Below are 14,618 nucleotides of genomic sequence, written 5' to 3' on the forward strand. Positions count from 1 at the left end.
AAGGCAAAAATGCCAATGCAATCATATTTGTTTATCTTTATTCATCCATGGACCATCTCATAATGATATAGGATTTGTCAAGGTATGTTGTTTTTGTGGTCTTCACTCCAGAGACTGGTTTTAAGCAGCTCTCTACACTACTCTATCCTGTGCAAGCCTCATCTCCAAGTAACTATTACAACCTACATTCTTCTGAATTTTCTTAGTGTATTCATCTCTTGGTCTCTCCCTATGATTTTTATAGTCCACACTTCCCTCCAGTACTATATTGGTGATGCCTTGATGCCTCAGAATGTGTTCTACCAACCGATCCCTTCTTCTTGTCAAGTTGTGCCATGAATTTCTCTTCTCCCCAATTCTATTCAGTAACTCCTCATTAGTTACATGACCTGCCCATCTAATCTTCAGCATTCTTCTATAGCACCACATTTCAAAAGCTTCTATTCTCTTCTTGTCTAAACTATTTATTGTCCACATTTCACAGCCATACATGGCAACACTCCATACAAATGCTTTCAGAAAGGACTTCCTGACACTTAAATCTACACTCGACATTCTCTTCTTCAGAAACGCTTTCCTTGCCAGAGCCAGTCTACATTTTATATCCTCTCTGCTTTGACCATCACCAGTTATTTTACTTCCCAAATAACAAAACTCATCTACTACTTTAAGTGTCTAATTTCCTAATCTAATTCCCTCAGCATCACCTGATTTAATTTGTTTACATTCTATTATCCTCATTTTGCTTTCATTGAGGTTCATCTTGTACCCTCCTTTCAAGACACTGTTGATTCCAATCAGCTGCTCTTCCAGGTCCTTTGCTGTCTCTAACAGGATTACAATGTGATATTGCAGTGCATGTGTTATTCTGATGACGATGCACTGTGACAACACAGCCATTATGAAACACATCAGATGAATTCCAATGTCATCGGCAAACCTCAAAGTTTTTATTTCTTTTCCATGGATTTTAATCCTACTCCAAATTTTTCTTTTGTTTCCTTTACTGCTTGCTCAACATACAGATTGAATAACATCGGGATATGCTACAACCCTGTCTCCCTCCCTTCTCAACCACTGATTCCCTTTCCTGGCCCTCAACTCTTGTTTCCCCTTGTCAAGGTAATACAGTGCAAATCAATAGGCCAGCAATGAAATTTTTATGAATAACAACTGATTTCGGTGAACAACCATCAAGAAATTCATCATTGAGGGAACCTTGACCACAATCAGATCCTGCTAAGCAACTGTAGACAGTCTTTTCTGAGGAAACTGATTACCGAAAGTTGCTTAAAGTAATTGTAGGCATTATTGCTAAGTCAGGCCTAAATGAAATTGTTAAAAAAACATTCAACACTAAACTTCATGAGAAATTTCTATTTTTTCACAACACTGTGTCTTCAAACACTGTAAATAAATTACTTAGCCAATTTCAGGTCTGCCACTGTTTCAAAAATAACTGATCACAAATTTAAAAATAATAGTAATGTTGCATCTCAATAGTGCCATGTGTGTCTATATCATTACTATTCAAACCACTGTAACTATGAAGTGCATGGCAGAGAGTATTTCCCATTTTACTATATAATAAAGTTTGTTCCTGTTCGATTCATGCATGGAGATGGTAAGAACGTTTGTTTGAGTGACTCTGTGCTCACTGTAATTAGTCTAATCATGGTACCTGTGGGAGCAATACATATGGGTTGTAGTATATACCTAGATTCATCACTTAATACTATTCCCTCAAACTGTGTAAACATGGTTTTGAAGCATAGTTGGTGTCTACCAACAAGTATCTGTCAATTCAGCTTTTCTTGCACCTCAGTGACTCTCTCACATGAGTCAAACAAACCATTGACCATTCTTGATGCCATTCTTTATATTCATTCAGTGCCCCTTGTTAGTCTTACATGGTGTGGGTCCCAAACACTTGAACTGTATTATAAGGTTGTAAGCGATCTCCTTTGTAGACTTACAGCATTTTCCCTGTCTACCACCTGCTTTACCTATGATTGAACCTATGTGATCATTCCACTTCATATCCCTGGAAATTGTTACATCCAAGAATTTACATGAATTGATTGATTTTAAATGTGAATCATTGATCTTATGGTCATTGGCTATTACATTTTTCTGCTTTGTGAAGTACAAAATTCTACATCTGTGAATATTTAAAGCTATATATGTTTTCAGATATGTTTGAAAGAACAGACACCATTTTGATCCTGCAGTCACAATGAATCAAGACACAAAGGAGTTATAGACAATAGCTGCCAGTGGGCATTGATTTATGTCAGTGCGGCAAGTTGAAAATTTTGTTGGACTAGGATTTGAACCAAGATTTTCTGCTTACTAGGCATATGTGCTGACTACTATACCATCCAGACACAGTGGTCACTAAAGCCACACGGACTATCCTAGCATGCCTCCCATCAGACACACCCCCACAGGGTAGCAGTGCAGTCTGAGGCGTCTTGTCACGGTTTGCTCAGCTCCCCCCCGTCGGAAGTTCGAGTCCTCTCTCGGGCTTGGGTGTGTGTGTTGTCCATAGCATAAGTTAGTTTAAGTTAGATTAAGTAGTGCATAAGCCTAGGGACCGATGACCTCCACAGTTTGGTCCCATAGTCCTTACCACAAATTTCCAATTTCCATCAGACACAAATTCTCAACTTTGACCACATGCTACTGGTGTAGTGCCCGTACTCATGACCGAAAAGACAGACACCACATATATAATTAAAGTGATGATGGCCAATGACCCCTTCAGTGCAGATGCATGTCAAATTTGAACTCTTATGGGAATCAGCAAGACACCCTGTATAATGACACTAATGAGCAGGGGCACTACATCAGTAGAGTGTGGTATAAGTTGAGGATTTGGGTCTGACGGGAGGCGTGCTATGGTTGTTCATGTGGCTGTCGTAACCACTATATCCAGATGACATAGTGGTCAGTCATCTGCCTAATAAGCAGGACGTGCAGGTTTGAGTCCTGGTCCAGCATAAATTTTCAGTTTGCCCATTAATACAAATCACTGCCCATTGTAGCTAATGTCTTTAATTCCTTTGTATCCTAAATATTTAAAGCATCTTGTGGTCATTCATAAACTCTTGAATAGTGACTTTCACACCAAAAATAGGTGTCTTACTATTCTGTTTTACATGGAGCTCAGAATAAATGATGGTGGTTATGTTGATCAATTCTGTTAATACACCTGGATCAGAATACAAAAGAGACTGACAGTTGAGCTTGGGGCATTGTTATCAGTTCACTGTTACAGGCAAGTCCAGTATGACTCTGGTAGTAGCAGCTGCGAGTTCTGTATTGGGTATATTCATAAAGTATTTTAAGTGTAAATTGGCTGATTTTCAGGTAGGGCAGAAAGCAAGTCCAGCCCCCACATAGACTATCCCAGGCTACCAAAGGCTTGCTCACCTCCTGCAGCAGAGGCACCTTAACTTGTGCTTGTGCATGCTTCTGCAAAAGTAGAAGTCATGAACAAAGGTATAAATCATGTAAATTTTTTTCATAATTGAAACTGTGTTGACATGTTTGATAAAGACCCTAATTGCAACCATTTTGTACACTTATCATAAGGAAAGAGAACAGTATAAAATAGATTGAAGTACAAAACAGTAACACAGCTGAAAATAATGGCTGCATCACACATTACTTGTTAGCTATATAATGTTGGCTCCACCCAAAACCAAATCTGTGCCTGCTGTAACTTTCCAGTTTCTACCGACCTCCTTTGATTAAGAACTAGGGAGCTGACTGGCCAACTTACAGTTAACACACTGTACATTCCCTGCTAACATGAACACTCAATTTTCTTGGCAGCTTTATAATACTGTTATCACTTTTCTAAGCAATTTCATAGTTAGATTCATACATTCTGCAAAAGAAACATGCTACTGTGAGCATATAAGAACAATCACAATGATTATGTTTACAGTCCTTGACTGTCATCTGAAGTTGACTGGTAACTGGCAGCTGAGGTAAAAGAGTAAAATGACAGATGTGGACAGGACAGAAAGTGTGACCAACCATTTGGTCTGACTGGCTGTTGATGTGGTAGTTGCCCTGTGAATAACTAGCTGTCAGTCACTTTGTTATTCTGACCTAGGTGTAATTTTGTATATTTATGTCACTTGTGCCTTGTTTCTATCAGAGGGAATAGTTTCCTGCTCAAGAAATCTGTGGTAGGTTATGGCTAAGAGGGAGTTAATTCAGTACCAAATTACGTATAGAAACTTACAAAATCTCTGCTGGATATTGGGACCCAATTTATTTTTAGCAGTTTCACTTGCTTTTCAGCATTCCCGAGGGATTATCACTATGCTGTTCATTTTTGCAGTGGAACAACTATTAAAAGATGAAAATATTCCTTGATTTTCCTTTGTGAATGGACCTATGAAGCCAGGGTTCAATATTTTTGGTTTCATTTTGCTATTGTCTATATCAGGTCCTGATCACAGACAGTCATTACATATGATGAATATCTTTTACAGTTTTATCAGAGATACTGTGATTCTGTTTGCATCAGATGCAATGTGAGATTAAATTGTGTAGTTATGAAAGAATTTCATAAATAGTGCATACATTATATGTGAATATAAATGTCAGGAAATATCAAGTAAAAGATTTTACATTCCTGCATAGTAAAAAGTCCATTAGGGCCATTTGTGTAGGACTGAAGATGTTTGGGAATAAGTCCCCTGAGAAAGTGCTAGAATTCTTCGTTTTCATATGATGTGAAAAAAAAAAAATATGAATTGTGGAAACTGTAAACTACAACTAAATACACATAATGCAAATCACTGTCCATATTATATCACATGCTTCTTTCCCACATTTTCCAAAGATTTTTGGAGTGAAATGAGGGAGACTGGACTTACTGCATTGAGCACATAAACATTAATTTCCCTTATGTCATGCTTATTTATTTTTTTTTTCATTATCACAGTAAGAAGTGGTGCACTGGTGACACTGGACTTATATCCCGCAGGAGTGTGCTTCCGATTCACATCTGCCTAGGCATATTCAGATTTTCAGCAGTTCTCATAAATACTTAAAATAAAGGCTAGGATGATTCCCTCAACATAGATAGGTATGACCAACTTTCTTGAATATACTTATCCAGTAGAGCTGTTGCCCCATCTCTAACGTTCTAAGAACCAATGAGGTATTAAACTATATTCATCCTTCCTTCTTTCATCTTCTTTCTTCTACAGCAAATCTATTTGTGCTAAGGAGACAGAGAAATCAGTTTACTGTAAAAAGGGAGAAAATTTGTGCTTTCGTATAATGATGTCCAATTGATCGTTATGAGACCTCTGTAGAATCTGAAGACAAAAGAGAGACCATTAAGTAAGACTGTTACTTTTTCTTTGTCACCCACTACCATATTTCTTAAAAACATACTACAAATTTTCTTTCTTGTCATGCTGTCGTCAAATAAAATGGATGTGAAAACATTCTTGTATTTTTTGTGGATGGTCATATGGTTTCAAGTAGTGTATGTGAATGAACATTCCATTCCTTCCTTTGTACCAGTTTCTACTTTTTTTTTTAATTTATGGCTTCTATATAAGTAAACACATTACTGATAAACATATAAAAATCACCTGTTGTTCTGCAGGATATGAACTGGAATTATATGAAGCAGCTTTTTCTTGTTATTTGTGGTAACATTATTTTACAAAGTTGATACTATATGTCAATGCAAAGTTTACAAAAAGTTTAGATTTTTCTGATTAGTTGTCAAAGATGCACTTATTTGATTTAACACTGTTTGAAAACAACATTTTCAGGCTATTAAATAAAAAGAAACTTTTTTATGAAAAACTGGAATTCAGGAATACATGTCTTAACTGAGACACAAAATGAATGATAAATCTCAATGTGTTTAACCACAAGGTGCAAGAGAATGAAAAACTTGGTATCTGTTGCTCATCACTTTTGGGTTTAACCACATACAATGTATGTATGCAAGTGTTTCAGTTTTCTCACAGTCACAACTTGAAGCAGTGGGTTCATTTAATAAGCTCAGAACACAGTTGTTTACAAAAAGAAGAAAGCAAGGAATATGAACTGGATACAATTAACAAGAATTTATTGAGAAAACATCCAAATCATGAATGATGTTCGCACTATATGTATATGCAAAAAAGACAGATGACATGGTGCAAAAATTCATACTTAAGCTACTTCTAACAGAAGAAACCCTGAGAGGGTCCAGAAAAAATATACAGCTGCTGAAAACTAATTTAAAGTTTTCAGAACTGTAGACCTCTCCTTGAACTCACATAGGAAACTGGGGAGTAAAAAATGATAGAACAAACAAGTAACTGAGTCAAAACGAAATGCACAAGTGTGAATATAACTATCATAATACAAATAGCTTGTTGTTAACTATTTTGGCAATGGTTCTGTTTAAGACTGTCCCTCCATGAAGGAGCTCTTTAAATTATTTGCGTGGATATGGTTTATGGATCCACTGAATGATAACGGCAAGAAAAAAGAAAAGACAATGTTTAGTTTATAATAGATTGCTATAGTAAAATTATTATTCTTTAAAATATATGAACTCCTAGTATTTTGATATCATCATCGATAGTGACTGGCAGCAGTTATAAATGCGCAAAAGAAAGAATATGTGGAAAACAGCCATCAGTGTATAAACAAAAATTAGAGATGGGAGATTCATTTCTCTTGCATTTATTGTATATAGAGCTAACAATAGTGGCAGAAGTAAAAAAAGACTGCACTTCCTTCCTGTAGCAACAAGAACTTGCCATTAAAATTACTCTGTGCCTTAATATATGACCTCTGTAATAACGATGCTCTTTCTTACAGAGTTGATGAATGGGCAAGGAAAGGTACATAAGAAGCAAAAACTATTTACTTACAACAGTTCAGTCCATAGTGAGTGTGATAAACAGTTGCTCAGAGAAAAACTGGGTCAACAGTGTAATACATAAGCATAACATGCTCACACACAAACAATTGTCATTATTCATTCTGTATGAATAAACCTTCATGCCACAAAAAAGGTGGACAATGAAGTTCAGATGGACTTACCTGCTTGGAAATCTTACATGGATTCTTTTCTGTTTTAATTTCTGTTCCTCCTGTTCCTTCAATTTCACGAACGGATGAGTCTCTGGAGTCACTCACCTCCTATAAACCATTTTACGAACAGAACACTTAAAACTGAACACAAGGTAATAGCAATGGATGGAAATGGCTAAAATGCACAGCCTTAAATGTGTGAAACTGATTATTTAATAATGGAACATCTTCCTTAGTAATGCTGATCAATTAGTCTGGGTCATGTCTAGATATCACATTCCTCGTGCTACAATATCCTTTTTACTTCAGTTCAGTTAACACTAAGTAGGTGCAAGTGCAAACCAAATACTAAGAGATTCAGTCAATAACAAAAATGTATGAGGTTGAAAGGCATTAGGTAACTTGGCAGGAAAATATGACAACATAGTTATAAAAGTTGGTAGTAAATTGCTGCACCATGTACAAAAGTAAATTACAATGTGACCTCAGCCTTCCAGGAACAACACTGGCCTTCCAGGAACAACACTGTAAATTTTGTATGAATTATTAGAAATTTCATAAATAAGAATAAAGTTCTATGGAAAAGATGCATTCCAAAGCACTCATGTAGGTAAATTTTGGAATGAGAAAAATGAAATGCCACAGATGAAGGATAAATGGCCAGCAATTAATGCTAAGATATGAAACATATAACAATCTAACAAGTTCTATTAGAAAACTTAACAAACGTGAAAAAGGGCAGGGGGAGGGTAGGTGTATAAGTTTTGTTGCTATTGTCAACCTGTAGTCAGTGATTTTGTGTACCAGAGAACCTTCACTACAAAAATTACAATTAGAATAATATTTGCAAGCAAAATGAGGTTCACACATTCTGAAAGAAGAGAACTATATACTTTACAGATTTATTGCTTACAAAATCATATAAAGTTTACTGGCAGTGTACAGTAAAACATTACAGTATTACTCATTATATAGTGTATCAAAAGGAAAAATCACTTGACAAAACTATAAAACATTTGCTTCCCCTTCATCATCACAACAAGCAGATCTCTCTCATACTGGGATTCCAGTGACCTGCCACTCTTTTCTAACCTTTTTCAACCTATCCCTCTTTCCTCCCTGAGACAGAAAAGCTTCTGTCTATAAATCAGCACAGATTTAGAAAGGCATCACTTGTGCAAACCCCAGTTTGCCTTTTCTCATGTGATACCCTGCGTACCACAGGTGAAGGGCAACAGACAGGTTCCATAGCCCTGGAAGGTGGTTGACATGGTGCCCCCACTGCAGACTGCTACAGAAGTTCCTAGCATATGGAATGGGTTCCCGAATACATCAGTGGCTCAAAGACTTTGTAAGTAATAGAACAGAGTATTTTGTCCTTGAGGGTTCATCAGAGAAAAGGTATTATCAAAAGTGCCCCAGTGAAGTGCAACAGGACCACTCTTGTTCTCTATATACATAAATGATCTGACAGATAGAGGGGTGGCAATTGACGACTGTTACCTGATGAAATAGTACATTGAAAGTCCCATCACTGAGTGACTGTAAAGGTATTCAGGATGACTTAGGGAGAATTTCTATTTGGTGTGACTGATGGCAGCTTGCTCTAAATGTACAAAAATGTAAGTTAATGGAGGTGAGTAGGAAAAACAATCCTGTAATATTCAAAAACAGGATTAGGGGTGCACTGCTTGACACAGTAATATTGTTGAAATATGTAGGCATAACATTGCAAAGTGATATTTAATGGAACAAGTGTGTAAGGTCACTTGTAGGGAAAGTGAATGGTTGGCTTTGGTTTATTGGGAGAATTTTAGGAAAGCGCAGCTCATCTATAAAGGATATCACATGAAGAATACTGGTGTGGCCCATTCTTGAATACTGCATAAGTGTTTGGGATCCAGCCAGTTTGGATTACAGAAAAACATTGAAGCACTTCAGAGGTGTGCTGATAGATTTGTTAATGGTAGGTTGGATCAATGTGTGAGTATTACGGAGATGCTTTGTGAACTCAAATGCGACACCCTGGAGGGAAGACAACACTGTTTTCATGAACACTATCAAGAATATTTAGAGAACCAGCACTTGCAGCTCACAGCAGAATAACTCTACTGTCACCAACATAAATTTCATATAACAACCACGAAGACAAGATAAGAGAAATTAAGAGCTTCTATGAAGGCATATTGACAGTAATTTCCCCCCCACTCCATTTGCAAGTGGAACAGGAAAGGGAATGACTAGTAGTGGCACAAAGTACCTTCCACCACATGCAGTACTAGTGAACCTAGCAATGCTTCACAAATTCTAAATATGTTTGGGAATTGGATGTATGTTGTAATCTCCCCCCCCCCCATCCCCCTCTATGCTCATCTCCCCTTCCTTATCTCTCTGTTGTTCTCCTCCTGTCTTCCTCCCCCCCCCCCCCCCCCCCCCGTCTCTCTCTCTCTCTCTGTCATTTACTCCTCCTGCTCTCTCTGCTCATCTCCTCCTTTCCTCTCTCTTTGTTCGATAAACCATAAGTCAACTTTCCTGTTCTGTGTTAAAGTCAACTCTGAGGGATAACACAGAACAACACACTGTGTCGAATCACTACACAATGTGTTTTTCTGTATTATCCCTCAGAGTTGACTTTCTGCATAAATTCTAGAACCACTCAGCCTTCTACCATCTCAAACAAATGGTATTTTAGGTATGAGTGTGAGAGAGTGGTATCCTACCTACTGCGCATCACGTGTTTGAGTGTACAGGCTGGAAATGAGTTGCAAGCAGAATTTAGATGTGGTGGTCAAACTGCACCGACAAGTACATGTTGGTCGATCCATGGAAGTTTAGTGGAAGTGGACAGAAGAACCATGGAGTGTTTATACTACTCTGTTCTAATTGTGTTTTGACCATTGTTATAGTAATGTGAACAGTTGAAAAAGAACCATTAATAACTTTTGTCTTAGCCTTGGTGAAGGGAAGACTTGTATTGTGATCTCATATTGAGAATGGACATGGTTTTTAAGCCAACTTTCTCTCATATGTAACTTATTTTGTTTCTAATGCTTGGAGACATGAGAGGCTTACAAAACAGTATTTATTTATGTGAAGTGTGGAATTTGTAAAATTTCTGATGTTAAAATATACATCGTTAACTGAAGCAAATGAAACTTGGTATGTCTACTTATTTTTATACGTAGAAAGAGTCTTAAGAAATTCCTGTACCTAGCAGCATACCTTGGAGAAGAAGTGAAAGAGTTTTTGCAGCAGCAGGCTAACCAGCAAGGAAGGTCGGCCGAGGATCTCAAGTCATCTCAGAAAAGAAGTGGAAGTTCACATACGTACTTCAACACTTTAAGTCGTCCAAACCATTAGAATTGTTGTGTATGCAAATTTTGTTTAAAATTATACGTAAGGAGATGGTTTAAATACCATGACACCATATGTAAAACTGACAATGAGAAAGAAAATTAAACCATGCATTTTCACAGCACAGCATTTTTTTCTCACAGTCAGTTTAACATAAAACCTGTACAGTGTTGTTTAAAAAAATATATAGCTTATGTCTCTCTGAATGTTCCTTAAAGTATTGTGAAAGATTTGAAGTAAAATGATGGAGAATTTTTGAGATTTTTGCCAAGAACATTTGCTATTGTATTGTATAGATGTATATTTACATACTATAGATGTTTTAAAAAATATATAGCCCACAACCATCCAAATTTTAGTAGAGTATCATGTGAAAATTTGAAGTAAATAGGAAAGAACTTTTCGAGATTTTTGATAACAGTGTTTCCTCCTTACACGTTACACATGTATTTATATAGAATATATATTTTAAAAAATATGCGGCCTCTGCCCATCTGAATGTTTAGCAAAGTATCATGTAAAAATTTGAGTAAGTCCATCAGGAACTTTTCAAGATGTATGGTAACAATGTTAAACAATGCCTTGTCCTTCTATAGTAGTGTAGACATATTTATATATAGTAAAAAACATATGGTCTATGTCTTTTCAAGTGTGCATTAGAGTACTGTGTAGAAATATGAAATAAATTGGACAAGAACATTTCAAGATTTTTGCTAACATTATTTCCCCTTTATACATATAAAGTATACATATTAATATAACATATATTTTTAAAAAAGTGTTATCTAAGTCCATCTTTTGTTAAAAAAAAGAGTATTGTGTAAAAAATTTGAAGAAACACACACACACACTCTCTCTCTCTGTCTAATATTTGACATATGACCACCTGAACGGTTATTAGAATATTACGTAAAAATTTGAAGCAAATTGCTCAATAGCTTATCAAGGTATTTGTTAATAACATTAAACTACAACTTGCCTTCATTTACAAGAACAGATTTTATATACACATTCATGTACCATACATATAAAAAGTATGTAGCCAATGTCTATCTGAATGTTTATAAGATAGATATAAAATCTACTCACCAAGGGGCAGCAGAACACGCATGTAAAAGGAGGTTATAATTAGGCGAGCTTTTGGAGCCAGTGGCTATTTCTTCTGGCCAAGGGGTTGAAAGGAAAGGAAGAACAGGTGAAGGAAAAGACCAAAGTCTAGGAAAAAGGGTAAATTTAGGATAAGTCACTCAGAACTGCTGGGGAGGAGAGACTTACCAGATGGGGTGAGAAGAAAAGACTGATTGTTGGGGACTGTCATCCAACAACCAGCCTATCCTTCTCATCCCATCTGGTAAGTCTCCCCTTACCTGCTGGGTGGGTGACTTTTTCCAAATCTACCCCTTTCCCGAGATCTCTCCAGTCACTCTCCCTTTCCCTTCAACCCTTCTGCCACCACTTGATGAGTAGACTTTTTATCTATCCAATTACATTATATTGTCTAAAATTGGCTGTTTTTGTTGAATGTTTATAGCAGTATACTGTAAAAATTTGAAGTAAATTGGTCATTAACTTTCTGAGATAATTGGTAAAGAAACCTTTTCTCTTTGTATATATGTATTAAAAATTGTAGCCTATATCCACCTGAAACATTTATTAGAGTATCATGTATAAACTCAAGAAACATGTAAAAATCTGATGTAAATCTGTAAAGAACATCTTGAGCTTTTTGGTAACAATGTTAAACTACAACTTGTCTTTATATAGTAGTATAGATGGTGACTTGTGGGAGTATGTATGTAGATGCAGAAGTAAAGAATAATTTCGAAAGCTGGAATTAATGTTGTCACTTTCATATGTGTCTATCAGTAGTGGTGGAACTTTGCCTGCTGAAGGCAAGCACAGGTCAGCCGACTGTACTGCAGTCAATAAAATTATAAAATGTTTAATTTTTCTGTAAGAGATAGTAATAATAATATAAAGAGTATTATATGCTTATCAATAATTTGTTTATGTGCAAGATGTTATGAATAGTTGCTATAGGAATGAATAAAATAACAAATAGTTTGTGGAAGATTGTCTTACTTGTGATGGCGAACTAACATTGCTGAAGGAAAACTGAGAATCGGTGTCATCAGTGTCAGGACGTTCAGAATCAAAACAGGATGATCCTTTTCCACTTCTTGATCTAAAAGACCTGTCATAACCAGAAGTATAGCATGAGCTATTATAAATTAGGAATCCTTCAAATTTAGAGAAAGTAAATAAATTATTTGCCATATATAAGATTAAGAGAAACTTATTACTGACTAACGATCTATATATACCTGTGACAGGTATTATTTAGTTTGTTTCTAAGTTCTTCTTGGCTCCATTGATAGATGATACATTTTCAGGTGTCCAGCCAAGTTAATATTTTATTTTTGCCCAAAATATTTTTATGACTATGTAAGGTGTCGAACTGTTGTGTGCAAAACTGGAATTACCAGAATGCCCAGACTACTGATTGTGTCTGGTTTAGGTTTAGTTGAAAATGTTGGCAACTATGTTTAAATTTTGATTTTCATGGATGGTCTGAATCACCTTTCCTATTCATTATATTTTGAAAGTGTGAACAATCTTGGGCATGTGTAGTGCAGTTGCAATACATGCATGAAACAAAAGTCTTATCCCTATGATTCAGGCATAATGAGTGATGTATGGGAAACTGCAAGACTTATCTTGTCAAGTGCTAACAATGAATTGAAGAATATGTACTGAGGAACAGTAACATGTAGTAATAAGCATGTAACAACCAGGTGTCATAATTAGGGTAAACTTTCAGATACGTGCCAAGGAACACATTACAAAAGAGAAGCCATTATTACCTACCTCTTAATGCTACACTAACAAGTATCACCAGTTCAGTACATGTATGTTATTACTAAAATATTTTGCTGTGTACTGCAAATTCTTGAAATGGCTCAAGACATCTTGTTTGGTTAGAAGGGAGGTTTCTACCTTGTAACACTTTTAAAAAGAGGAGTAATTATTTCAATAGTGTACAAACAGGGGCTTATGCAAATGTGGTTAACTGACTTAAAAGTTATCTTCATAATTCCTTATTTTATATCTTACACTCGCACACAATTTGTTAACCCTCATGACTATATTATATGGCACTATTCATCATAAAGTGGCACTATCATCATAAAGTGGTGTATTATGAATTACAAATGACAGAAAAGACAAAATGTAATTGAAAATAAGAACTTTAACAAACTCAAAGAGGACCCTACAAGTGGCTGGGCTTTGTATGTTACACAACATTTTTATTGTTTGTTTTTGTAATATAACTGCTTCAGTGATTTGTAGTGTATTACCTCAGAAAATTATACCTGAGTAATCATGAAGAGAAGGTATTCAAAATGTACTAACAAATTTGTTTGCAAGTCAACAAAATTAGGGATATTTTTAAGTGCAGAGTTGTAGGAATTGTGGTATCAGTAAGAGTATAAAAGTGTCTATTTAATTTTCATTTACAGTTCATCTAATTACAGTATCAAACAATTTTATGAATGTGCAGTCTTGTATTAATGATAATTAGTCATTAGTGTAGTCTGCAATGGCAGGCATTATGCATTTTTTGTATTATAATTGTTACAAATTCTTTGGCTTTTAACCTGTAGACTGTTGTTTCTGTCTCAAATATAACAAAAATAAATTTTTTCCTCATTTCATATGGTAACATTACCACCCACAATAGAGGTTAATTGAAACTGATTAGCATTTGATGTGTGCTGCAAAAGGCAAAATACATCTGACATACCTGAATGTGTTGTGTTGATGCCGTGCACTGAGCTCCCCCTGTTCAGCTAACAACTGGGTTTGTCTGCTCTGTACTAATTCTAGTTGTTGCTGCAGTGAGCGCAAAGCGACATGATCTTCTGATCCTGTATCACGCACTTGCTGTGCAGCAGCAACAAGTTCTTCTGAACGCTCTGCCAAACTTCTTAATTCATCTGCTATTTGCTCCAACCTCTCCTAATAAATCAAAGGAAAAGAATTATTTATGATTATCATTAATTATTATTTGTTTTGGAGAGGAGAATAAGAAAAAGAGATTCAGATAAATTATCTGTCTTCAATTTATGAGTTATAACATCTTTGCCTCTTAAATATGTCCCTATCACTTGATGTCTGTATGAATGAAA

General features: G+C 35.9%; 1 protein-coding gene across 1 annotated transcript in view; it reads right to left on the reverse strand.

The window, feature by feature from the left end:
* The window catches only part of LOC126185518 (NGFI-A-binding protein homolog), an 89,418-nt gene that overhangs the window by 13,204 nt on the left and 61,596 nt on the right, over positions 1–14,618 (reverse strand). Inside the window, exons 10-12 of the mRNA XM_049928139.1 lie at positions 14,234–14,448; positions 12,511–12,622; positions 7,084–7,182 (exon numbers count right to left, since the gene is read on the reverse strand). Coding sequence (XP_049784096.1) covers positions 7,084–7,182; positions 12,511–12,622; positions 14,234–14,448 — 426 coding nt within the window. The remainder of the gene's footprint in view (positions 1–7,083; positions 7,183–12,510; positions 12,623–14,233; positions 14,449–14,618) is intronic.

This window comes from Schistocerca cancellata, chromosome 1 (assembly GCF_023864275.1).
Source record: "Schistocerca cancellata isolate TAMUIC-IGC-003103 chromosome 1, iqSchCanc2.1, whole genome shotgun sequence".
Classification (NCBI taxonomy): domain Eukaryota; kingdom Metazoa; phylum Arthropoda; class Insecta; order Orthoptera; family Acrididae; genus Schistocerca; species Schistocerca cancellata.